General features: G+C 36.4%; 1 protein-coding gene across 1 annotated transcript in view; it reads left to right on the plus strand.

Moving 5' to 3' along the window:
- Positions 1–6,624: 6,624 nt before the first annotated feature.
- The window catches only part of LOC143234580 (nuclear receptor subfamily 2 group C member 2-like), a 55,137-nt gene continuing 35,596 nt past the window's right edge, over positions 6,625–26,165 (plus strand). The window contains 2 exon segments of the mRNA XM_076472037.1: positions 6,625–6,762; positions 11,324–11,424. Coding sequence (XP_076328152.1) covers positions 11,334–11,424 — 91 coding nt within the window. The 5' untranslated portion in view covers positions 6,625–6,762; positions 11,324–11,333.

A 26,165-nucleotide genomic window follows, 5' to 3' on the forward strand; every position in this document is an offset into this window, starting at 1 on the left:
ACGAGGATATCGTGGAAAACGTGTTGAGGTTTTAGGTATACATTGAGCAGCTGCATGTATAATACAGTCAGTCACTGATGCCACGCAGTCGTCTATTGATGGTTTACAGACGATGGCAGGAATCAAGTTCTGTGAGAGCAGTGAAAGAGAGCCAATTGGCATCGACTAATGCCAGTCTCTCTCAAAATTATAAGAAAATGATCATTGCCTCGTGGAATATTGTCAACCTTCCATGACAAATTGGAGAATAGTGAAAGGGAGCAAACCGAGAGATCAATAGCAGTAAAGGACTGACTAGGTGCATGAAAATAAGTAGAAGAACCGCTATTGAAAAGAGAAAGGTTGTGATCAGAGAGTATACGCTCTACAGAGCGACCCCTCCCATCAATATTAGCACTTCCACAGAGGGTATGATATCCATTGAAGTCCCCCAGGATTAAAAAGGGAGACGGCAACTGTTCAATGAGAGCATCAAGGTCTGATTGATCATACGTCTCTCCAGGCGACAGGTAGAGAGAACAAACAGTGACGGTACGACCCAAGGAAACGCAGATGGCTACTGCCTCCAAGGGTGTGTCTAGTGGCAAAGATAGGGTGAGCACATGCCAATCAACCAACATTGCTGTCCCTGCATGCACTTGTCCATCACATTTCTGTACAAAGAAAACCGCCAAAAGATGACTTTATCCGCAGGTTTCAGAAATGTTTCTTATAAGGAAAGGCATACAGGATGGTAGGAAGCAATCAGTGTTTTGATGTCATCCAGTTAGAATGTGAACCTCGACAGTTCCTTTGTATCAAAGTGGCCATTTTTATTTTTGTGTAGGCGAATTGGGTAGAGAACTCTTCTGTTTACGACCACGTCTTTTTTCTTTACTGTCTTTATTCGAGGGAGGTCTATCGACCTCCATGGATCCTACCCTGGGTAAGGTCTTTGCTGTTGGAAGAGGATTCCAGTGATTGAGGAGTGAACGAATGATCGTTTTGTGTATTGGGTTGGAAAAGAATATGTGTCCGAGGAAATGCCTGTACCTGGAACTAAAGGAAACGGATCTTGGGATTTGCTGAAATGTATGTAAGGGACATAGATGGGTGTTGAAGCTGATTCATCAACTTTTTTAACCATGGAGGTCAAAAGACTTTTCATTTGGTTTGAAAATGATTTTTTGGAGGCACAAAGAGATCTGAAACGAAGTGTAACAGCATACGTTCGAGATGATGTGGTGGACAGCAACTTTCGAACCTCAGGGTAAATAATGTTTTGAATCGTTTTCAAATGCTCTACCTCTTTTTCTTCCAATCATTTAGGGTAAGAACGAAAGTAGGACGGGTGAGAGCCAATACAATTGATGCAATAAGGGTCTGTTTCACACTCTTAGGCATCGTGATCCTTGCAATCGCAGCGAGCACACGTCAAGGAAACACGACATGACGTCTTCGAGTGACCAAACCACTAACACTGGAAACATCTGAGAGGGTTTGGAATATAAGGCCATACCCTGCAATTAAGATAACCTACCTTGGTGGTGGCAGGTGGATGTTGTGATGTAAATGTCAGAATGAGAACATTGGTCAGCATCGTAATTCCATCTTTGTGAGTGGAGATATGGAGATACACCTCACTGTAGAAACTCCTTGGGTGGAGAAACCAGCGAGAATCTCCGACTCAAGAATGCTCTTCAAATCCCTCACAACAATAACTCCTCGTGATGAATTCAAAGTATCATGAGGTGTAATTTCAATATGTATATCCCCCATCGCCTTTGAATGCAAGAGGAGTTTACTGTGTTGAGATGTGGATGTTTCCACCAATATTTCACCAGATCAGAGCTTCTTTACTGACTTCGGAGATCCAGCAAGTCCCTCTAGTCCCTTCTGAAAGAAAAGGGAGACACTTGCCCAAAAGGTTTGTCTGAAAAAGAATGTAGCATAAGAAAATGAGATACAACAAGTGTTGTACCCCTCAACCACGAAGATTCTCTCCTCCCCTTCACAGGTCACTACGCATGGCAAATACGTGGGTGGATGTTGAGGTCCCAGAAGAGGTAAACTGAAAGAACAGAACCTTCCCTGGTAGGTCCCCTCACCACGTACAGGAATCCACACCAAGGGGGGTAATGGAAGATCCAGATACATGATAGCAGATGCATTATTGCCAGCCCAATGTTTGGAAAGGTCCACGATGCAGAAGTAGCAGTTGTTTGAGCGGCAGTGGGCTCACGCCAAATTCTTGAAATAGCGAACTTCATGGTTCTCTTTTCCCTTCTACACCATTCTACAAAAGAGCAAAATACAAGTTTTATTATGAAGAATAGAGCTATTTCTTCCATAACTAATATGTAAGAGGTTCATGGAAAATATTTTATAATGATATTTTTCTATACTACTGGAAATAAAAAATACATTAAAAGACATTTAAATTTGTAAAGGTCTAAAATTTGTATAATATAAAATCTTACTATTCAAACAAGCAAAATTGTCCGTCTTACCTTATAGAGTGTGTTTGAAGTGCTCACAGGTACAATGAGGTGTCTAGGCTTTGTCTTGATCCCCAACAGACATGCCGAAATATGCCTTGCAGGTTTCATATATTTTAGTAAATACTGTCACACAGTACTTTTTTGCTCTTGTCTTGATAAATTGGCCACATACATAGCAGAATGCATCTGGAGAATGCTTGCAGCTTCTTGATGCCATCTCTGATAAAATCAGATAGGTCTATGTGTTCACTTAAGCAGCTAGAACTAAACTAAAGTGGTGAGTGGTTGAGCCCCTGTATATATATTACTATGGAAAGTTCTAGAAAGATTTAAAAGGTTCTTGAAAATTCTCGTACGTTCTGCAACGTTCTAGAAAGTTCTTGAAAATTCTTGCAAGTTCGAGAAAATTCTCTATCAGCTACTCAGCATTGAATCTACGTGGAATGTTCTGGAAAATGGGTAAATTTGAAAATTTCATTACCCAGGTCACAAAAGCAAAGTTTGAAGAGAAAAATAGGTCTTTTCTTTTTACTTTAAGCATAAGCAATTTGGAAATAAGACTTTCTGCCCAGGAACAAGAAAAAGTAAAAATTTTGTTACATAGTGTTATTGAAGCTGTATAACTCTTTGGCGTATTTTGTATTTAATATATTGTTCGCAATGTATATGTATATATGATATCTTGATTACAAATTGATGTTAGGCAATTTTTAATTCCATATGCAGCGAGGTGTAATAGATTTTACTATTACATATTTATTCTAATATAGATGTTTGTTTTAGCTAAATACATCTTTATAAATGCCTGTAACTTATATTATTAAATGTGTATTGCAAAAGTCCTGCCTATTTTCTAAAGTTATAGAAGATTTTCGAGCGTGAGGACTAACAATATACTATGTGCGTACGTTAATACCAGCGATTGCCAGTGTTGGTGCCAATTGAACTTTCAAAACCTCGCCTAACGGCTTATAAATGGTAACCAACGAGACGCAGAGATACATTTTAATAATGTTGATTCGCTACAGTTAGCATATGATAAGCCTCAGAAGCCATAACTGTGGTAAAGGCTTATTAATTGAAAAGTAGATATTTTACCAGGAACATTAAAAGATTTCGAATATTAGAAACAGTTTAACTTCAATGAATTAACTCTAACCGTTACTATTTTTTCAAAAACATCGCATAACTAAAGTGGAAAAACCACGTATCGAGGGATAGCTAGATTTTGTGTTAGACGAAATGTATCTGTGTAACAATTAAACTTAATTCGCTCATCGTGAACTGTCTATAAAATAATCAGTTTCAGATCAGATAGAAACTCAGTACTGTTTGAAAGTTTTTAAAACTTTTGTATACAAATCATTGTTTTAAATAACTATTTATAATAACCATTATGATAAATTTTATTGCTGTTTGCATATTAAAATATATTTGTGTTAAAAAGAAGATTGTTTGTATCAATCTTAATTGGCAAGTACAGATTTGCTACATATCGATTTTCAATTAACTCTAAATTAAAGTTAAAATTTCAGACTATTTGAATTCATAATAAATCAGAAACTCACCCGAGATAAATTATAATACGTAATAATATCGATAGATTACATTCTCTTGACGTTTTTAAAAACAGACCACTACATATCGATAAAACACATTCTATTGAGGTTTTAAAATAACATACAACTGGATACCGATAAAAACATTTTGTTGATGTTTTAAAATAACAAAACACTACATATCGATAGAAAACATTCTACTGACGTTTTAAAATAGCAGAACACTCCATATGTACGGAACACTTTTTTCTGATCTTTTAAAATAACAGACCGTTACATATCGATAAACCATATTCTGTGGATATTGGAAAAAACAGAACATTACGTATGGATAGGACATATTCTGCAGTAGGTATGGATAGATCATCCTCTGCTGATGTTTTCAAATTACTGGCGGCAGCATATCGATAGCACAGATTATATTTGTGTTTTGAAACAGAAAATCACTAAAGTCACAGAAAAAAATTAAAAATATCTTGTTCATGTTTCGAAATTAAAGATTTGTTGGGATAATAATCACTTTTTAAAATGAAATTCCATTATATAATGATGGAACATTTCCTTTTTGGTTTTTAAAATAAGATATTTCTACATGTCAATTGAATGCACTGTGTTGATGTTTTAAAATATATGATCGCTACGTATCATTTTTAATTCTTTTAACGTTTTAGAACTGCTTCCTGAGCTACATTCGGTATTTATTTCAGGAATGTTCCTTTGGTTTCGTTTTGTATGTACTTTAAAATATCTTCTATGACTTTGTTCTCAAGGTGCTTTGCTGTACTCTCTTTATTACGTTCTATAGAAAATTTAGAGGTGCTCTTATGGCTCTATTTTCTAGGTATTTTATGGGTGCACCCATAACTACATTTTCCTCATACTTTAAAGATGATTCCATGGCCACGATTTCTATGGGAGCAGTTAACAAAACTAAAACAAAATAAAAGTAGCATTTCTTTTTTAAAAGAAAAGATCTGTTGAGCTTATAGATGTAAATGCGAAGTTAAGCTATCATTAAATGTTCAAATTCTGACCATAATCTTTATATAGCTTTGGCCATTTACTGAATGAAAATTTTCGTTATTTTTTAAGTGACTGGAATTATGCAAGCAAATTAGAAAAAAAATGTAATATTAAAATTCAGTCTTAAGCTCTGAAATAGATAAAAAGTTTAAAATAAAAACATATTTCTCAAACAAAAGAGGTTTTCTACCTTTCGTGTATGATATGAATTACTCTAGGATTTGTCATACTCTCTTTCGTTTTTCTTATATATATATATATACAATATGGCAACAAAATAAAAAAAATCCAAATATGTATTTCAAGCATTGCATGGCTAAATTGTTAGGGCGTTGGACTCACAATCTGTAAGCGGCGCATCGAATCCCAGTCTCATCAAAGAATCATGCTCGCTCTTTCACCTATTGGAGCGTTACTATGTGACAGTCAATCCCACAATTCGTTTGTAAAAACGTATCCCAAAAGGTGAGTAGTAATGACTAGTCGCCTTTTTTCAAGTCTTACACTGCTAAACTGAAATGGTTAGCACAATTTACCCTCGCGTAGCTTTGCGCGAAATTCATAATAAACAAACAAATACGAACCTAGCAGTTAGAATAATATTCATTACACACTGTATCTGGTGTATAGAGAATGTTAATTTATATAATCTCTCCTTTAAATTTTATTTTACTTTTTTTAAAACTAAGCATTACCGCATATTGGTCATTAAATGTGCAAATTGTACATTATAACCACGTTTTACAACACAAAAAGACTCCTATCTAAGCTTCACGAAACACATCGATTTGCGTTTTCTGAAATTCAAAAGAATATAGTTTTATAATAATTAAAATAGCAAGACTCGTGAGATAATTTCCCCATCGTTTTACATTTTAAAGACTGATGATGTGGTTTTCTTATAGGAAAGCTACACTGAGCTTTATGCTGAATCCACAAAGTGGAATTGAACCTCTGATTTTAGCGTTGTAAATCCGTAGACCAACCGCTATATCAGCACGGGACCTCAAAGAGTGATAAATAGCTTAAACCAGTTTTTAAAATTTAAAACAAACGTAAAGAACACTTTGGGAGAACTATTAGTCCCTTGCACATATCTATCTCGAAGATGAAGTAAAGCCTTGAATCGTAATTTATATATGTTTATTTATATTAAGCAGTTGTTGTTGTTTTGAATTAAGCACAAAGCTACACAATGGGTTATCTGTGCTCTGTCCACCACGGGGTATCGAACCTCGGTTTTTAGCGTTGTAAGTCCACAGACATTCCGCTGAGCCACTGAGGGGGCTTGTATTAAGTAGCACTGTTCACAAAAACAGTTGATCACATTATTTGGAGGGATGACGGGTAATTTATTCACGGCCGCCAACCTACTTTTAAAAATATGTTACTTAGTACATTTTTACTTGTAACTTATAGAGTAATCGTTACTACCATTTTTCTTAATAATACGAGTGTTTTTATTTTATACTTAAAATGAAATATAATTACATAAATGAAGGGTGTACGTGTGCATATGCACACAACTGTACATATTTCTGTGGGTATGTACTTACGCATTGTAGAGATGGAGCCACTAAACGATGATTACGACTATTGACAAGTTTGGACTTATGGAACGACGAAGGCTGTGAACTTTAACCTGTATGTAACTCTCAACAGTTAAAAGGTTTTATCACTTTTATAGTTTAAAAGGAAAGGTAAAATATATATATTTACAGATTTATTGATATATACACATATGTTTGATAATAATTTTTTAAATATGAATTTGATACGTATTGAGTATAATTGAGTCTTTAAAGTTCCAAATTCTTGATGAGGTCTGTATGACTTGTTTTACTGTTGTGTTGTCACACATCTTGCACTGTTATTGTGAGTTACACTTAAAGTTGTCTCAACTTCTATAATTCAACTTTCAATTCAAAGCAATTTTGAAAGTTAATTTAAATTTTTTTTTTCTTTCTGAATAGTAGGCTCTTCTAGTATAGTGGTATTAGTGTAATAACAAGTGCTAGTGAAACTGATAATCTTTATAAGTTATATTAGTAGTAGTTCTACTAGAACTAGTCCTAGTCTAACACAAACAGTATAGCTTTTACTGTCTTTCTCTTAGTTCGAGACGTGGCCTCACTATTTTCCTCAAAACTAAGTTATAGATACACTACCAATTAACATTAATTTACTGTTTGATTTATTAAGTAATTACAAGTAATAATAATATGTACATACTCGTGAAGCACATACTGTAGGAGTCTTAGTTTGGCTGTTTATTGTTTGAGATAATATGGTACTGTTACTGTTCACCAGTCGTAAGGTATCATGTCTTCAGTAACTGATATTATGGTTATAACTTAGTTATGTAATCATAGTAATGACTTGCATTGTATATTTAGTATAGTTTGAACAGTTGAGTTATTGTAGTGTTAATTGAACTTGAAACTGCTTGATGAAAAAAATTCTGAGATCCTGTCTGTGAAAACAAAGATGAATATTTATTTAATAACAAGTCAACCACATTACATATACTGTTTTAAGTGCCAAGAAAATTTACTGACCAATAGGGTTCATCAGGGCAGTTGGGATATGATAGATAGTTATGGTCTAGGCTCTTTTTATGATGACAGAAGGTCTTTATTCTTCTTTGAAAAAATAAAAAAGACTAGATAGAATAGTTAGATGATTTGTGATTGCAAAATTAATTTTTAAGGGATTTAATATTATGAATGCTTATTCTGATGAGAAACAAATTGCAACTTGTCTGTGTGGTAAATAGGAAGAAAAAATTGCAATAATGATACCCAGAGACACAGGTGGAAATAACTGAGAATAGGAGATCCAATAAAGGGTGCTTGCAGAGATGTAGATTTTGTTATGCTCACAGGGGCTAATGATGTTAGGAAAGGTAGGTTAGAGGAGCTAATTAATAAGTTTAAGGAGTTTGATAAAGGCATTTAAAGAAAAAGGTCATAGCTTAATTTTGTTAGGGACACTGCCCACAATTAACTGTGTGGATGAGGTTATGAGTAGGACACTAGGACTAAATGCTAGGCTTAGGTTAGTATGTAAGGATTAGCAGATCAGCTGATTGGACTTGTGGGATCAGTTTAGTGAAAGAAGGGAGTTTTATGGAATGGATGGTGTACATTCAAATAGGGTAAAAGCTGGCTTGTTTGTTAAGACTTTTAACTCAGTTGTAGAGGAAGTTTTAAGTTAGAACTAGGTAATGGCAAGGGTCAGGAAAAACTAAATGTAACAAATAATAAAAGATAGAGAAAAGTTTAGTGTAGGTAATGAGTATAGTAGTAGTTATAAGGGTAGGCTTAATTAACTGTTACTATGGTAATGCTGGAAGTATAAGAAAAAATATTTTATGACTTTAGGTCACTGGTAGGAATAGAAGATTTAAATACAGTGGGAATTAGTGAAACACTGTTAAACACAGATTATTTTAGTGATAGACATTTCTTTGAAATGCACAGTTACAGGCTATTTAATAGGGATTGAGTATTAAAGTGAAGGGAGGAGTGGCTTTATATGTAAAATGTGAGTTGCACGTGTTGAAGTTGAGGATATCAAATATCACAGCAAGGAAATTGAATTCATTTGGGTTTCTAGTGGTAGATTTAAAACGAAAATACTTTGGAGGTATTTTGACAGACCACTAGATGAAACTGATGAAATTAGCAAGAAATCTTACAGTGAGATTAATATTTTAACTGTTATGAAGTTATAATTGAGTGATTTTTAATCTCAGGTACATGGATTGTGAAATACTAGAGCGAAACTATGAGGGAGAAATGTGTTCTGAAACTGTTCAAGATAATTTTCTTCAACATTTAGTCAAGGAACATTCTAGAAATAATGCTATTTTAAATTTATTGCTATCTTCAAATATGCAAATGATCAAGAGGGTAAAAATTAGGGACCTGACGATGACTGAAGAAGGTTGAAATGTTGTTTGCTCCTCTATTTGTGTCTTCTCTACCTATTTCAGCTGTTTTTAAATATGTAATTTTCTCTTCAAGTGGGTTTTCTCGTCATTACGGATCACAAATTGGGGGAATGTCTGGGTACAAGTGATTATGGTTATATTGGATTTGATGTTTTGCTGTATGTGGAGATAGGGATAATGTTATTATGGTTACAAATTTTGAAGGGATGTGATTAGAATTATCTGTTTTGAATTGGGGAATTGTGTTATTTGTTGAGACTGATTAGATGTTGAAATATTTTTAAACATAAATTCTTAAATATTCCAGGTAAACATACTCACTATAGAAAGAAAAGGGTAGCCACAAGTAAAAAAAACAAAACAAAACAGGTTGGCTCACAAAGAGTTTGAGATAAAATTAAAGAAAAGCATAATAAATAAGAAAGTTAAATTAAATTGACTAGTATGACAGGTGATTAAGAATATTATAGAAGACAAAGAAAATTGTTGAAACAGGAACTTAGGACATCAGAAAAGATGCAAAAGGATTTAGATCATTTAGCAAGTTAGGCAAATAAATGGTAGATGGGTATTAATTATTATAAATTCAAGGTAGTGAATGTGAGTTATAATTTGAATAATAATTTAGATAGGAATAACCTTAAGAGTGTCATGAAAGAAAAGGATCTTGTTGTAATGGTTGATCGGTCTCTTTTAGCCTTCCAAGCTGTGAGCTGTTGCTAGTGGTGTGGCAAATAGGATTTTAGGTTGTATCTACAGAAATATTGAATACAAGTCTAAAGATATTATAATTTCATTGTATAGGTCACTTGTTAGGTCATGTTTGGAGTATGTGGTCTATTTTGGGCTTCTTACCTTTAGAAAACACTGATTGTTTGAAAGGGGTTGAGAGGAAGGCTATATATTGGTTTCTGGAATGGAGTGGTTATCATACAAGGAGAGGTTGAAATCTCAAATTATTTCCTCCTTAAAAAGCAAAGATTTAAAGGGGATCTGATTAAGGTGTTTAAGATTAAGAGAATTTATAATGTTTATGCATTATATTTTTTATACTAAACAGTGAGAATGATAGGACTAAGGGACAAAAAATATAAATTTTGGAAGGGGTAGGAGTCATTCTCAGTTAAGACAGTTTTATTTTTCTAACAGTGTAGTTAGCCTTTAGAATGGGTTGCCTTCAGATGTTGTAAAGGCAGTAGATTTAAGTGGATCTGATGCTAACTTGTGCTTGACATTTTTTTCACACTGGCTAGATACTCAGCAGCTGGGATGATGAATGAAAGATTGGATATGTGGAAGTCTAAAACTTTGAATATGGATGATCTACAACAAGAAATGTAATAATAAATACCAATATTAAATAATATCAGTTATCATATTAGAAGGTTATCAATGTTAATGATTATGGGATTATGAGCTACCAAGTAAATGTACATGTTAAATGACATTGAACAAAAATTACAATCAGTATTTAATTTTCAAGTGCAAAAGTTTTATTCAAATCATTTCATCAATATTGAAGACAAAACTTGCATAATTTCCTGTTACTCATTCTCTTAGTCGGGTGAGAGGTAACCTTAAGTCCTAAATATTAAAATTTGTAGACCACTAGGTATTTAGTAATTGAAAGGTTGTTGTTCCTGGCTGCCAGGTATCTAGGCATTCTACTATTTTTATCTTTTTTTCTTATTTCACAGTTTTTGGTAGCTTGTGTTATATTGCTAATTAGGATTTGACAGTTTTCTTTGAAAAAATTGAGAACATTAGCAGTATGTAGTATCATATCCTACACTTTGTACCAGTTTGACAAGTCTTGTTTACCAAAACTATACCAAATGACAGTTATTTTTCAATTTACTGTCACATTAGTGTGATGTAATATCACATCCTACACTTTTTACCAGTTTGAAGTCTTGTTTACTAAAATTTACATAATATCCATATATCACTGCTAAGGTAAGCTGGTGTCAGTTTTATAGTGCACACAGACTTACTCAAAATTAACCTGATCAGCTGGAAGGTGAGTTTGTGTCTTAATGCAACAAAATTTCCACATTGAAACAGTAGGAGGAATAATGAAGTAACAGTAAACAAAACTATAATGAAATAAAATTTGCTACCTCACAAGGTGGCTGCTCAGCCGTATAAACTGTCATCAGTTTCATCATAATGAATAAACAAAATCTCAAATGATTAATCAGTCTCATCCTGAGTAAACAACAAAACATTGAAGTAGTTAATCTTACATTATATAACTTGTATTATTTAACTTGCATTATTTATGTTACATCATTTATCTTACATAGGTACTGATACATGGCTTCTGGGAATGACTCGATGGCTGATGATGATGTATCACACTCAGTAATCAGTATTGATATTGAGGAAGACCTTCCTTCTGATATAGGTAAAGACTGCCATTTTGTGCCAAATGTGTACAGTAGACTTCCAATTAAGACCACCATTGGGTTTGAACAAATTGATTTTAATAGAGATTGACAAGTTCATCAATTAACTGTAAGATATTTGATTATTGAAGTGTAATGTTAGGTGTGATATTTCTTTGCACTTTGTACATCTATGCTATTAATAATTATTCACTTCTTGATTATTTTCTATTTTGTCGTCTTTATTTTCATCATACGAAGTATTTTATAAACATTAGTTGCAGAATGTGTGCATACAAATTTTATTACACAAATGTGTTGGTAATTTTTGAATTGTTGTCTTTTTTGAGATAGTGATAATGTTTTCACTTTGAACAACAACATCTACATTGTTTGAATTGTCTATCAATTTTATGAGTGTTGGGTGTTTTAGTAGAAACTCCTTCATGCCTGAAACAAACTTCTGTATTTGTGGCATTGACTGGATTGTGCACTCTTCTGTGTCTGTAGACTGGTCACAGTTGGCATCTTCAGGGTTGCTGTCTTCAGTGGGATAGTCACCATTGAGGTCATTGAGAAGTTCTTGTTTCCATTTGTCACAAAACTCTTCAATTGAGGAAAGGTTGTTATCTTGGTCGATGTATTTGTTGAGGTCATATACGATTTTGGGAAGATGGTTTTTAAGAAACTTGTAGTTGGGCCAAAGTGATGTTCTAGTCTTTCTCTTCTTCACTGTTGTCAGTTGAGGAGGAATCACTGAAATGTTTCACAAAATACTTTTATATTGTGTTGGTCTTGGTTTCATGCATGGTGGAATTGATCCAAGCACAAGCATCTAGCACACTGATGCTTTTCACCAAATTTGTGAGTGATATGTTTTTATCCATGGTGCTTTTTGTAATATGCTTTGAATACATGAATAATTCCTTGTTCAAGAGGTTGTAGCACTAATGTGTTGAAAGGCAGGAATACAAGTTTGGTATTCATAAGATTCACTTGACTGTGTGATGTAGCATTATCTAATAGCAAGATAACATTGTAACATCATGCTTTCATGTGCTTATTGAAGCCTATAACCCAGTCTTGGAAGACTGTGTTGATCATTTGTGCCTTCTTGTTAGCATACCAAGCTATGGACTGGTCATTTTTCATGTTTTTGGGTTTTGTGCTATTACCAACCACAACAGTGCATTCCAGTTTATCAACACTATTGCAACATAAGACAATACTTAGAATGTCTTTTTACCTCTACTCCACAGTGCACTCTACACCTTTTATACATAATGTTTTGTCTGATAAACCACAATAGCTGACCCCAGTTTCATCCATGTTGTAGATGTCTCTTGGTGCTTATCCCTCTATCATAGCAGGCAATTTGATATTCCATTTATCAACTGTCATGGCATAAACATCACCATGTTCACTACTGATTGTGTTATGTTTAACTATAAATTTAGTGAGCCATCCAGATGGTTCTTTGAAGTCAGAAAGATCCAGAGTGGTGTTTAGAATAAGTGCCTTTTCTTGCAGCTTTGCTCCAGAAACTGCAATTTTCATAGTATGAGTACTTTTATATCAAGACCATAATGATGCTTTAAGGCCATTACAAATGTGTTTTTGTAAAAGAGGCTGATTCTCTTCAAACTCTCTCATAAATTTAGCTTTATGCTTCAAAATTTGATGGAATTGTGTTTTACCAACATTGAACTCTTCAGCTAATTTGTGCTGGTATTATGTGCCTGAATAGCTTTGACTTTTTTTACCAATGATAACATGATCAGACAGATGATTTTTCATTTAGCATCATTTTGAAATAGAATTTCCATGTAACGGAGAAATATAAACATTTGACAATAAATTTGATGTGTGATTGAAACAGAATAAACTGACATATTTATACACAGTGCATCTGTTGCAGTAATGTTATCAAGGAGTACATGAAAACATCCCCCTTTCAAGTGGCTTCTTTTGTGGTTGCCTCTTACTAAATTTATGACCAATAGAAATCCTAGATTTCAACTGATTTAAAATATGATTCATGTCACATGATGTTACAGGTAATAGGCAATTTAGCTGAGTTTTTTTCCCACAAGAGCATAGTGGGGAGTTAAGTTGAATTTCTAACTGCTCAAGTCATATGATTAGAGAACCAGAAAAATTATAGTAATAATTGCAAGATATTTTGATGTTTCAATCTGATAGAAAACCAAAAAAAAATTACTTCACTTTTGAAAATATTTTTTAATAATGAAAGAAAGATAAAATCTTTAACTATAAAAGAAGGTAAAAATATGTAATTATAAAAAAGGATAACATTGTAATAATGAAAGAAAAATAAGTTCCTATATGAATGTTGCACATTGCAGAGTATGTTTTTGTACTCATTTTACCAGTCAACATTTATAGTCTGAGACTTTGCCACTTTTATTACATAGTGGTTAATGTTGGTTCCTCTTCACTTTCATTTATTCGTTCATGGACCTTTATTCCAGGTGTTGTAATGGGTATACTGGATACTAGATTGAAACTATTGTATATTCATTCAGTGTCTCCCTCTACATGCAAAAATATTTTGTGCTGATACATACTTTCTATCTTACCTCCATTGAAATTGACTTGTTCCATTGCATTTCTCTCATGCAAATTACTATGTATCAAACTTTCACCAGTAAGAGTGCAACATCTTCTCCTGACATACATGTGTCTCTCTCTGTTCAATGCTACCAAACTATCACTTCTTGTTTGCCAATATATTCAGTTTCAGTACTCTTTTGGTTGCTCTTCATGTGAATTATGATTTTAATATTCTAATTTTCAAAGTGGGATTTCTCTATTATTTTATATACATTGAAGAAATCTTTTAATTTAATATCCCAATTTTACTTTTTCTCACACTCAAATATTTTACATCAAACACTTTTGTTTGATTTACATATTTCTGCAATGAATTCAGAGATTCGTGTTACCACTTTAGGTGTTATATCTCTAGTACTATTTTTACATGCAGCAGGTGGGGTGGAGCTGTTGTTGGATTTCTCTGCTATTACTCCTTGTGAGATTGTTCATTATATGGGTAAACTTTCTTCTGAACTAACCTCATTAATCACCTTGAAAAATCCAAAAATGTTTGGGCTGATAAAGATATGATAACTTTTTTACACCACCAGATTTTGCTGTTTTCCCTTAATCCTCATGCAGAATCAGCAAAGCTTAATTATTTTTTTTTTGGAATGTTGTGTCAGGTATGCTATGTTTTATTCAATTCCCCATTTTTAAATGATTCCTTATTACCTCCACATGGATTTGTTTGTTGTCTTTTGCTTTGCTTATGTAGTTTCACTGGAGTTGGGATTTTTTGGGTGACAATGCAATCTTATCCTGGGTACATTTGCTGCCTTTTTTTTGTTATTTCTGTATTTTCTTTGGCAATATTTTCAACTATGTATCTGAGACTTTGAAATCTTATGTGTTATCTGTGCATTAACACTTAACATTTATCACAGATGAAGTCATGACACACCTTTATTCCTTTCTGTCTTTTTCCTTATCTACCCATCCTTGTCTCAATTCCAGGTGTTTGTCTGGTTGTTTGTTCCACGTTAATGGGCATATCAGCAACAATACTGGATATTAACCAGGGGGAGCTTGTCTGCATTATATCGTTACACTTTGGCAACTTTTTGCTACACTTCTATGGATTCTTTAGATCAGCCTGTGTTTGTCTGAGGCAGTACAAGCTTTTCTGTTTCTACATCATGAGATGTTATCAACATCGTGTAATTTCTTGCTATAGCTCATGTTTTGGCTCATTTTCTTTTTCCAGCTGACCAGAATTGTCTGGTAAGGATCCATTCAAACTTTTTCTTTCAGCAATTTCTTATCTCAATCATGAGGTGTATCTCCATATCTCCACTCGCAAAGATGGAATTACAATGCCAACCAATGTCCTCATTCTTACATTTACATCACCACATCCACCTGCCACCATCATGATAGGTTATCTTAATTGCAGGGAATGGCCTTGCATTCCAAACCCTCTCCCCCTCAGTGTGGATTCCTGTACGTAATGAGGGGACCTCCCAGGAAAGGTTCTGTTTCTTCAGTTTACTTCCTCTGGGATCTAAACATCCACCCACGTGTTTGCCGTGCGTAGCGACCCATGAAGGGGAGGAGAGGATCCTGGTGGTTGAGGGGTCCAACCCTAACACACCACTTTGGCCTTAAATTCCTGTAGACGGGCGGCCTTTGGGTGGCCCCCTTGGGTCAATTGGCTGGTCCACTTGGGCTAGAGTCAACCAAGTACCAGTGTTGGAAGTTCTTAATGGGTGTTGTGGACATTGAGTCTGATGCTGGTGTTTGGGTATAGTGCTCACAAAATCCTGGTGTTGCTGCAGTGTCCTTGCATGACATTGTAGTGCATCCCCTCGTAGGGATCCATGGTGGGTGGGGTCAGTGGGTACCTAAATTTTTCTTTTTTCCTATAGATCTTCCAATAAAAAATTGAAATAAAATAGTGAAAAACAGTTAATATGTAAACGACCACATCTTGAAGACTCTGAGCAGCAATCTTCAACATCTGTAACACCTGTAGCCCATTTTCTTATAGTACATTCTCTTTCAGAAAAACGTTTAGGGCAAATGTCCCCCTTTTCTTATTCAGAAGGGTCTAGAGGGGCTTGCTGGCTCTCCAAAGTCAGTAAAAAAGCTTCAATCTGGAGACATATTGGTTGAAACATCCACATCCCAACACAGTGAACTTCTCTTGAATTCAAAGGCAATTGGGGATGTACCTATTGAGGTTACCCCTCTTGCTACTTTGAATTCATCAGGAGGAGTTATTGTTGAAAGGGTCTTGAAGAACGTCTCTGAGTCAGAGATTCTCGCTGGTCTCTCCACTCAAGGAGTTTCTGCAGTGAGGCGCATCTCCACTCGCAAAGATGGAGTTACACTGTCGACAGATATCCTCGTTTTGACACTTACATCACCATGTGCACCTGCCACCATCAAGGCAGGTTATCTAATTTGCAGGGTATGGCCGTACATTCCAAACCCTCTTCGATGTTTCCAATGTCAGAGGTTCAGCCACTCAAAGACATCCTGTCATGGTTCCCTGACATGTGCTTGTTGTGGTGGGAAGGACCACGATGCCTATGAGTGTCACACGGACCCACATTGTGTCAACAGCAATGGTTCCCACCCTTCCTACTTTTGTTCTTGCCCAAAATGTTTGGAGGAAAAAGAGGTGCAGCATTTGAAAACGACCCATTACATTAGTTATCCTGAGGCTCGGAAATTGCTGACCACCACTCCATCTCAGACATGTTGCTGCACTTCGTTCCTCAACTACAGTGGGAGTACAGACAGATCTCTCTGTACCTCCAAGAGAATCATTTTCAAAACAAACGAAAAGCCTAATGACCTCCATGGTCAAAAAGGTTGATGAATCAACTTCTACACCCATCTCTGTTCCTCCCATACAGTCCAACAAATCTCAAGACTTACATCCTTTGGTTTCAAATACAGGCATTTCTTCTGACACATCTTTTTCTCCAACCTCACGATCCAAAACAATCATTCGTTCGCGTCCTCAGTCACTGGAATCCCCTTCCAACAACAAAGACCTGCCACATCAACCCAGGGCAGGATCCATGGAGGTCGATAGACCTCCTCCGAATAAGGACAGTAAGGAAAAAAGACATGGTCGTAAACAGAAGGGTTCTCCAGCCACTTTGCCTACCCATCATTAAAAATGGCCACCTTGATACAATGGAACTGTTGAGGTTTACATTCTAATCTGGATGATATCAAAACACTGATTGCTTTCTACTATCCTGTATGTCTTTCCTTACAAGAAACATTTCTAAAACTTGCTGATACAGTCACCATTCGGCAGTTTTCTCTGTACAGAAATGACAGGCTGTGTGATGGACGAGTACATGGAGGGGTGGCACTATTGGTTGATCAGCATGTGTGCCCACCCTGTCTTTGTCTTTCAACACACCCTTGGAGGCTGTAGCCATCCATGTTTCCTTGGGTCATACCATCACTGTTTGTTCTCTCTACCTGTACCCTGGAGAGACATATGATCAATCAGACCTTGATGCTCTCGTTGAACAGTTGCCGTCTCCATTTCTAATCCTGTGGGACTTTAATGGACATCATCCCATCTGGGGAAGTACTGTTATTGATAGGAGGGGTCGCTCTGAAGAGCGTATGCTCTCTGACCACAAACTTTCTCTTTTCAATACTGGTTCTTCCACTTATTTTCATGCACCTAGTCAGTCCTTTACCACTGTTGATCTCTCGGTTTGCTCCCCTTCATTATTTTCCCATTTTTCATGGAGGGTTGACAATAATCTACTAGGCAGTAATCATTTTCCTATACTTTTGAGAGAGACTGGCCATGGTCGATGCCACCCTACCCACATGCCCCAGTGGAAGTTGGATCAGACAGACTGGTCCACCTTCACTGTTCATGTAGAACTTGATCCTGCCATCATGAATCAGCCATCAATAGATGACTGTGTGGCAGCAGTAACTGACTGTATTATACAAGCAGCTGCTTAGTGTATTTCTAAAACCTCGACACATTTTCCATGATATCCTCATTCGTGTTGGAATCCTGCTTGCCACTTGGCACAGAAGGCTCAAAAACAGGCCTGGGATACTTTCCGTAGATATCCCACACTTTTCAACAGCATCACTTTCCAACGGGCCTGTGCACATGCTAGGTGGGTAAGACGTCAAAGCCAGAAGGAACCTTGGATTAAGTTCACAACTAGCATATCTTCTACCACCAGTTCCAAGATTATATGGGACAGGATTCGAAAGGTCAGTGGGCACTACAATTCTCTCTCTGATGGCCAAGAGGTAGCTGATGTTTGGAGCATCGCTGATACTCTAGGTGAAAGCTTTTTCCGGGTATCTAGCACTTCTACTTGTTCCTCCACCTTCTTGCCATCAAGACTCAGGCAGAGCGTTCACCTCTTTCCTTTCAAAATGACTGTCTTTTTTACTATAATTGTCCCTTTACACTGGTGAAACTGAAAATGGCCCTTCATAGGTCTGGCAGTACATCTGTTGGACCTGATGATATACACTATGACATGCTGCTCTGTCTTTCTCCTGCTTCTCTTGATATTCTTCTAATTGTTTTCAACCGGATCTGGCAGGAGAATGTTTTTCCTGTTGCCTGGCACCAGGCTATTATCTTACTTTTCTCTAAACCTGGGAAAGATCCCAAGATTCCTTCACACTACCCTCCAATTGCTTTGACGAGCTTTCTCTGTAAGACCTTAGAAAGGATGGTTAATGCTCGTCTTGTTTGGTTCCTCGAATCAGAGAACCTCCTCTCGCCCACTCAGTGTGGGTTCCGACGACAACTCTCCACCACAGACCACCTAATTCAAACATCAATCAGAGAAGCCTTTCTCAAATGCCAACATCTTGTATCAATATTCTTTGACGTTGAGAAGGCTTATGACACAACATGGAGGTGTGGCATTTTGCGAGACCTCCATACATATGGGTTACGTGGCCATTTACCTATGTTTATTAAAAATTGTTTAATGGACAGGAGATTCCAAGTTTGTTTGGGTTCGACACTTTCCCGTTTTTTTGTACAGGAACTTGGGGTCTCTCAGGGCTGTGTTTTGAGTGTCACACTTTTCAGTATAAAGATAAATGCCATCAGTAAACATCTCTCTCTCTCACTGTTGCAAACGAGCTCTATGTTGACGACTTTCACATCTCGTGTCAGTCGTCGAACATGAGATATATTGAGCGGCAACTACAAACTGCCCTTAGTCATGTACTGAAGTGGACTACGGGGAATGGCTTTAATTTCTCTCTCTCTAAAACTGCTTGCATGCACTTTTGCCGCCAACTGGGTATCCACCCTGAATCTGAACTTCGTATCGGTGAAGTTTTGCTGCCAGTGGTTCGTGAGACCAAGTTCTTGGGGCTTATCTTTGACCGTAAGCTAACCTTTATACCACACTTAAAGCAGCTACGGGTCAAATGCACAAGAGCACTGAACATCCTCCGAGTCCTCTCTGCGGCCAGTTGGGGAGCAGATCGATGTTCTATGTTAAAGGTATATAGTGCTCTTATTTGATCAAAACTCGACTATGGATCAATGGTCTATGGCTCTGCCAGACCCTCTGCCTTAAAAAATGCTGGACCCCATTCATCATCAAGGCCTTCGACTCTGCACTGGGGCTTTCTGCACCTCCCCATTTCAGAGCTTATATGTGGAACCTCACAAACCTTCTCTGCACCTTTGCCGTTTGCAACTGTCTTTACTGTATTCTTCAAAACTTCGCTCCTTTCCAAAGCATCCCACATGGGGATGTGTTTTCCTTTCTCAGTGGGCCTTACTTTTTCAAAACAGATGATCTGTCTTTTGGCCTTTACATCCAGGCACAATTGGATGAATTGGGTCTGTCCTTGGATAACATTGCAGAATCCAATGGTCAGCTCATCCTCCCATGGCTTATTACAGTTTCCAAATGTGATCTTTCTTTAAGTGATCTGAAAAAGGCAGATACTCTTGATTGGAAGTACCGTCTTTTATTTACTGAACATCTTTTGAACAACCTTTCTATTCCAATTTATACAGATGGTTCAAAATCAGGTGACTCTGTGGGCTCTGCCATGGTTTGTTGTGGTTTGGTGGTTGCACGCACAATCCCCTCTACATCTTCTGTATTCACTGCTGAACTGTACGTCATATTTCTTGCCCTGGATCAGAATGCAGCTGAGCAGTACTCTGACTGCACTATTTATTCTGACTCCCTTAGATCTCTGCTGGCCTTGGAATCACTTCACCTTGTCTCACACCCTGTTCTTGCTGATATTCAAAACCGACTGGCCCATTTTTCATTAACATCTACTTCTATCCAGTTTTTCTGGATACCAGGCCATGTTGGTATTCGCAGGAATGCACTTGCAGACATGGCAGCTAAATTTATCTGCTCTGGCACTATCACCACTGTGTCTATTCCGTACATGGACTATGTTCCTGTATTCAATGTTCGGCTCCGTGCCAGCTGGCAGTCTACTTGGAATGAGCAATGCAACTGCAAGCTTTTCCAAATAAAATCCTATTTTAAACTTTGGCCATCTAGCTTCTGTAAGGTTGTTATAACTAGTCTAGGCAAGGAGGAAGTTGTTATAACTAGTCTAGGCATTGGTCACAGGTTTTTAATCTATTGTTTTCTTTTGTCTGTAACTGTTGCACCAGTGTGTAGTTTGTGTAACACTCAAATCACTGAAGCCATATTTTACTTTCTTGCCATCGTTACGACTCTCAACCTTGACACATTTTCCATAATGTCCTCATCTGTTGTAGAATTTTGCCTGCCACATGGCATGGAAGGTTCAAAACTGAGCCTGGGATACATTTTGTAGGTATCCCACACTCTTACACTACATCACTTTCCAGCAGGCCTGTGTACATGTTTGGTTGGTAAGACATAAAAGCTAGAAGGAATGTTGGATTAAGTTCAAAACCAGCATATCATCTACCACCATTTCCAAAATGATATGGGACAAGATTCAAAAGGTCAGTGGGCAATATCATTCTATCCCCCTCTCAATCCTGCTCTCTGAGGCCCAGGAAGTAGCTGATACCCGGCACATCACAGATACTTGAGATGAAAGCTTTTGCCAGGTATGTAACACTTCTGCTTCTTTCTTCACCTTCTTAGCTATTAAGACTTGGACGGAGTGATCACCTCCTTCCTTTTGAGCTGATTGTCTTTATGACGATAATTTTCTTATATGCTCATGGAACTCAAACTGACCCTTCATCGATTTGGCACTACATTAGTCGGACCCAATGATGTACACTATAAAATGCTGTGCCATCTATCTCCTGCTTCTCTTGCTATTCTTCTGATTGTTTTTAACTGGATCTGGCAGGAGAAAGTTTTTCCTGATGCCTGATGCCAGGCTATTATCTTACCTTTTATTAAGTCTAGGACAGTTCCCTAGATTCCTTTAAACTACTGTCCAATTGCTTTGATGAGCTGTTTTTGTAAGACCTCAGAGAGGATGGTTAATGCTCATCTTGTTTGCTTTCTTAAACCAAACAACCTTCTCTTGTAGGTTCTGACAAGTGCTCCACTATGGACTACCTGATTTGACTTGAAACGTCAGTCAGAGAAACCTTTCTCAAATGACAACATCTTGTATCTATATTCTTTGACATTGAGAATGCTTACAATACAACATGGAGGTATGGCATTTTGCGAGACCTCCATATATATGGGTTACGTGGTCATTTACCCATGTATATTAAAAATTGTTTAATGGACAGGAGATTCCAAGTTTGTGTGGGTTCGACACTTTCCCATTCTTTTTACAGGTACTTGAGGTCTCTCAGGGCTGTGTTTTGAGTGTCACACTTTTCAGTATAAAGATAAATGCCATCACTGAACAACTCCCTCTTACTGTTGCAAACAGGCTCTATGTCGACAACTTTCACATCTCATGTCAGTCATCGAACATGAGGTATATTGAAAGGCAGCTGCAGATTGCCCTCAATTGGTCACTGAAGTGGACCACTGCAAACGGCTTTAACTTCTCTCTCTCTAAAACTGTTTGCATGCACTTTTGCCACCAACAGGGTACTTACCAGATCCTGAACTCCATATCAGTGAAGTTGTGCTGCTTGTGGTCCCTGGGACGAAGTTCTTGGAGCTTATCTTTTACTATAAGTTGACCTTTATACCACACATCAAGCAGCTATGGGTCAAATATACATGAGCACTGAACATCTTCCATGTCCTCTCTTCCTCCACTTGGGGAGTGGATCAGTGTTCTTTGCTAAATATATATCATGCTCTTATTCAATCGAAACTTGGCTATGGAGCACTGGTCTATGGCTCTGTCAGGACCTCAGCCTTAAAGATGCTGTACTCCATTTATTATCAAGGGCTTTGTCTTTGCACTGGGGCTTTCTGCACTTCCCCAGTTCAGAGCTTAAACTTTGAGTCTCACAAACCTTTTTTGCACCTCTTCCATTTGCAGCTGTCTTTACTATATACTTCAAAACTTCATTCCTTACCAAAGCATCTGGCACTATCATTGCTGTGCCTGTTCCATATGTGGACTATGGTCCTGTATTCAACGCTCGGCTCCATTCCAGTTGGCAGTCGACTTAGAGTGAGCAACGTGAAAACAAGCTTTATATTGACTTTGGCCTTCTTGCTTCCGTAAGGATCGGAAAGAGGTAATTGTTCTAACTAGACTGTGCATTGGTTACATTTTTTTCAACTCATCATTTTCTTTTATGTGGGACTGATGCACCAATGTGTTGTCTGTGTAACACTCAGGTTGCAATAAGCCACATTTTACTTGTCTTGCCATCGTTATGACTCTCAACGACGGCACCATTTTAAACATGTTCTGTCCAAAGGTTTATCCATAATGTGAGACAGTGTTATTGGTGATGGTGACACTCTCCACCTTGGAAAATTTTTTTTAGTTCTTTAAAGGCCAATTATCTTTATAATGCTATTTAAGTTTTTTAATTTATACATTAGACCTTTTTTAATGTGATTCACTTTTATGAATCAAAGTCCATCTAGTTCGATTTGAAATTAGAAAATGGCTGTAATGTCAAATAACTCGAAACCAGGACTGAAAAGGTCAACTTCAGGTGACTAATTTTGGTTTTTGAGTTTACCTGTTATTCTTCCTTTCAAGTTATGATAATTACATTTATGCTATAGAAAGTCCTTTACAACTTGTATTACTGTAGGTTTTCTCTTACCACTGTAGACTAATGTAAAAATTGGTTTTAATGCTATTTATGTTTTTTAAACTTTGTTTTGTTTTACTTTACCTACCTTTTTATGAATTTTACTAATTTTACTTTTACTTTTTACCAGGTGTTTTGCACAGATAGTCTAGTTACTTTGGGCCATAAAACACCAAACCAACCACCCAACTCTGTTATATTGATTGGACAGCTTCTTTCTATGGTGTCCATTTCCTTCTCTTTCTCCCTTAACAAACTGTCCAAGTTTTTTTCCTTTCTTCTTTGCCAATTGGGATTAGCTTCTTCCTCTTTATTGCTTCATCTCATACTTTATTCCGAGTGTCTTCTCACCCAATTTGATATCTTATGTTTTCATTGGCATTTTATCTTCCATGTCCTCTGGAGGTACTTCTTCAATCAGGCATGTGGACTATACAGTATGTTCATCTCACTATTTGCATTGGATCAATGTTTTCTTTTTCTCCAAGTTATCATCTTCCACCTATAACCCTTCTTGAATATCAGAGTTCAGCAAGAATTTGATTCAGTAAGTTATTTTTTTCTTCATTTTTTCCTTTTAAGGGGCTCTTTTCCCTTTTATTAATCCTCATTATTTGTATTCCACTCTGTAGTGAGCAGTTATTGACCAAAAATTCTTTTAACTGTTCAAACCTGCACTGTCAAGACACGTTGACTTGCATATTATAATTCCATGACCATGCAACACATGCTGCAGAGGTGGGATGTTTCACAAGATCATTTGTTGATCTATCCTTGCAATGAATTGCTTCAAAAGTTTGACCATCCTAGACTGTTCTCACTCATGAATTACACTGATAAAGAAGAAGAAAATAGCTGCCCATCCATGAAATGCCTTGTATTGACTAAATTGGTATGGTTGCTTTAAAAATTAGGTTTCATGATCATTTTCATGGTTATCCATTGCACTGCCTCAGGTGTTGTTATTTGCATGGACTTGTTTTATCCCCCTTTTCTTCTTGTGGAGTTTGAGAGTTCTTACCACTTTCCAGTTTCAGGCTGCTGGAGTGGTGGACCATGGAGGTATCTTTCTGAATGGGTTAACAAACTGCAAACAAAAATAGAAATTATTATAAAACTATTCAGTTGAGAGTAGGGTGGTGATGTTTTGATAAATGTCATGGTATCCTTCAATATGAAACAACATAACAACAAATAGGAATGAGATGTCAAAACTGTAATTCACCCCTTCAATTGGGATTCCTTATCCTATTTTCACATGCATGTTGGTTCCTAGTGGCAGTGTTTTGATTTAGAGTAGAACCAGTCAACATAATTCCTTACACATGTTTTACATTCCATCAGTGTTTTGGGTGAAGGTGAAGGTCATTGGAGATTGTTATGATTCTCTCCTTTCTACTGCTGCTTGATATTTGTTATTCTGAGAATGTTAATGTTCTTGGAACAGTTCTAGTCAAATTCACTTTTTGAGAAAAATGGTTTACGTTATGCAGACTTCTTTTCGATACCAAATGTTGGGTACACACATCAATCTATCAATTTATCTTATTCGTGTGCCTTGTTCATGAGTTGGGTAGTACTAGATTCCTTCTGGTTCTCATGAATTTAAGGTTTGGATGATATCATTCTCTTTCTTGCCTCCATTAGATGGTTGTGTTTTTGGATTGTAGTTGACTTACCACTAGTATAATTCTCTTTTGTACCCTAAACCTGGTGGCCAAGTTTTGAATTGTAGTTGACTGTCCAATGGTATGGTAGCCATTGTACCCCCATGTGAATGTTGGTTCCCAGTGACACGGGTTTTGGATGTATTTGATTTGCTATGTACAGTTTGTCATGTCATAGCCACTTTACACCAAAGGACATCCTTTACATTCTACTCACTTATAAAATTTCTGGTAGAGTTCAATAAACATTGCAGGGTTCTTGTTACTTTCTGGCCATAGTTCTCTCCCAGTTGGATGTGTCCTGTTTTCCTTCCATATATGCAACATCTTTTTACAATGGGTGAAGAGTATACCTGTTTCAGAAGTGGTGCTGTTCTCCATCTTAGATTGTGACTGTCTCATCATAGGGAGTGTATTGCAAATGCTTTTGAAGGATTTTTTTTTTCCGTTGCACCATCCATCTACCTATTCAATGTGTGATTTTAGCTAATGTACTGTACCTAAAATTAGTACTCCTTCACTGAAAATGTGTCTTCAGTAGTTACCTCTTCCCATCCTTCCTCACAACTTAAAATCATTGCTTTCATCTTTTGCCAAAACTAGAAGTGATAGTTTGGAAGAATTGAATAGAGAAAGTTGTATGTGTAATGAGAGTATGCTGCATTGTTATTGATGAAGGGTTCAGGCATGATGATTGCATACGAGACACATTGGAATCAGTCAATTCCAATGAAGGAGAAATATAAGGCATATGATATGTGTAAAAATTTATTTGGCATAAAGAGGGCAACATTGAATGAGAATAGCTATTTATGTCATAAGTAGTAAGTACTTATTGGAAATACATTTCCATTGTAGGAAAATTATAACGTTTAATAATGTAAAAAGGATGAAATCTGTAATTATGAAAGAAGGTTAAAATCTATAATCAAAGAAGAAAATCTGTAATAATGAAAGAAAAATAAGATTGTAATAATTTAAGAAGATAAATTTCGTAATAATGCAAGAAGGATAAAACATGATAACAGAAGAAAAGTAAGGTCTAGAATAATATAAGAAAGTCAAAATCTGTAACTTTGAAAAAGGTTAACATTTGTAATTTTAAAAGGTTAAACTCTAATTTAAAAACAAAAGATAGCATCTGTAATAATGTAAAAGGGTTATTATTTCTACGTTTTTCATACTGCTTATTAATTTCCAGTAAAAAAACAAACAAAAACTTTTCAAATATTGTTGTCACTTTAAATATTGTCAATTTTCTTTTTATCTAAGGAACAAGTCAAGTCAAAACAGGGTTGTTTTCTAACTTCATTTATCTGTATATTTG

The sequence above is a fragment of the Tachypleus tridentatus genome, chromosome 12 (genome assembly GCF_004210375.1).
Source record: "Tachypleus tridentatus isolate NWPU-2018 chromosome 12, ASM421037v1, whole genome shotgun sequence".
Classification (NCBI taxonomy): domain Eukaryota; kingdom Metazoa; phylum Arthropoda; class Merostomata; order Xiphosura; family Limulidae; genus Tachypleus; species Tachypleus tridentatus.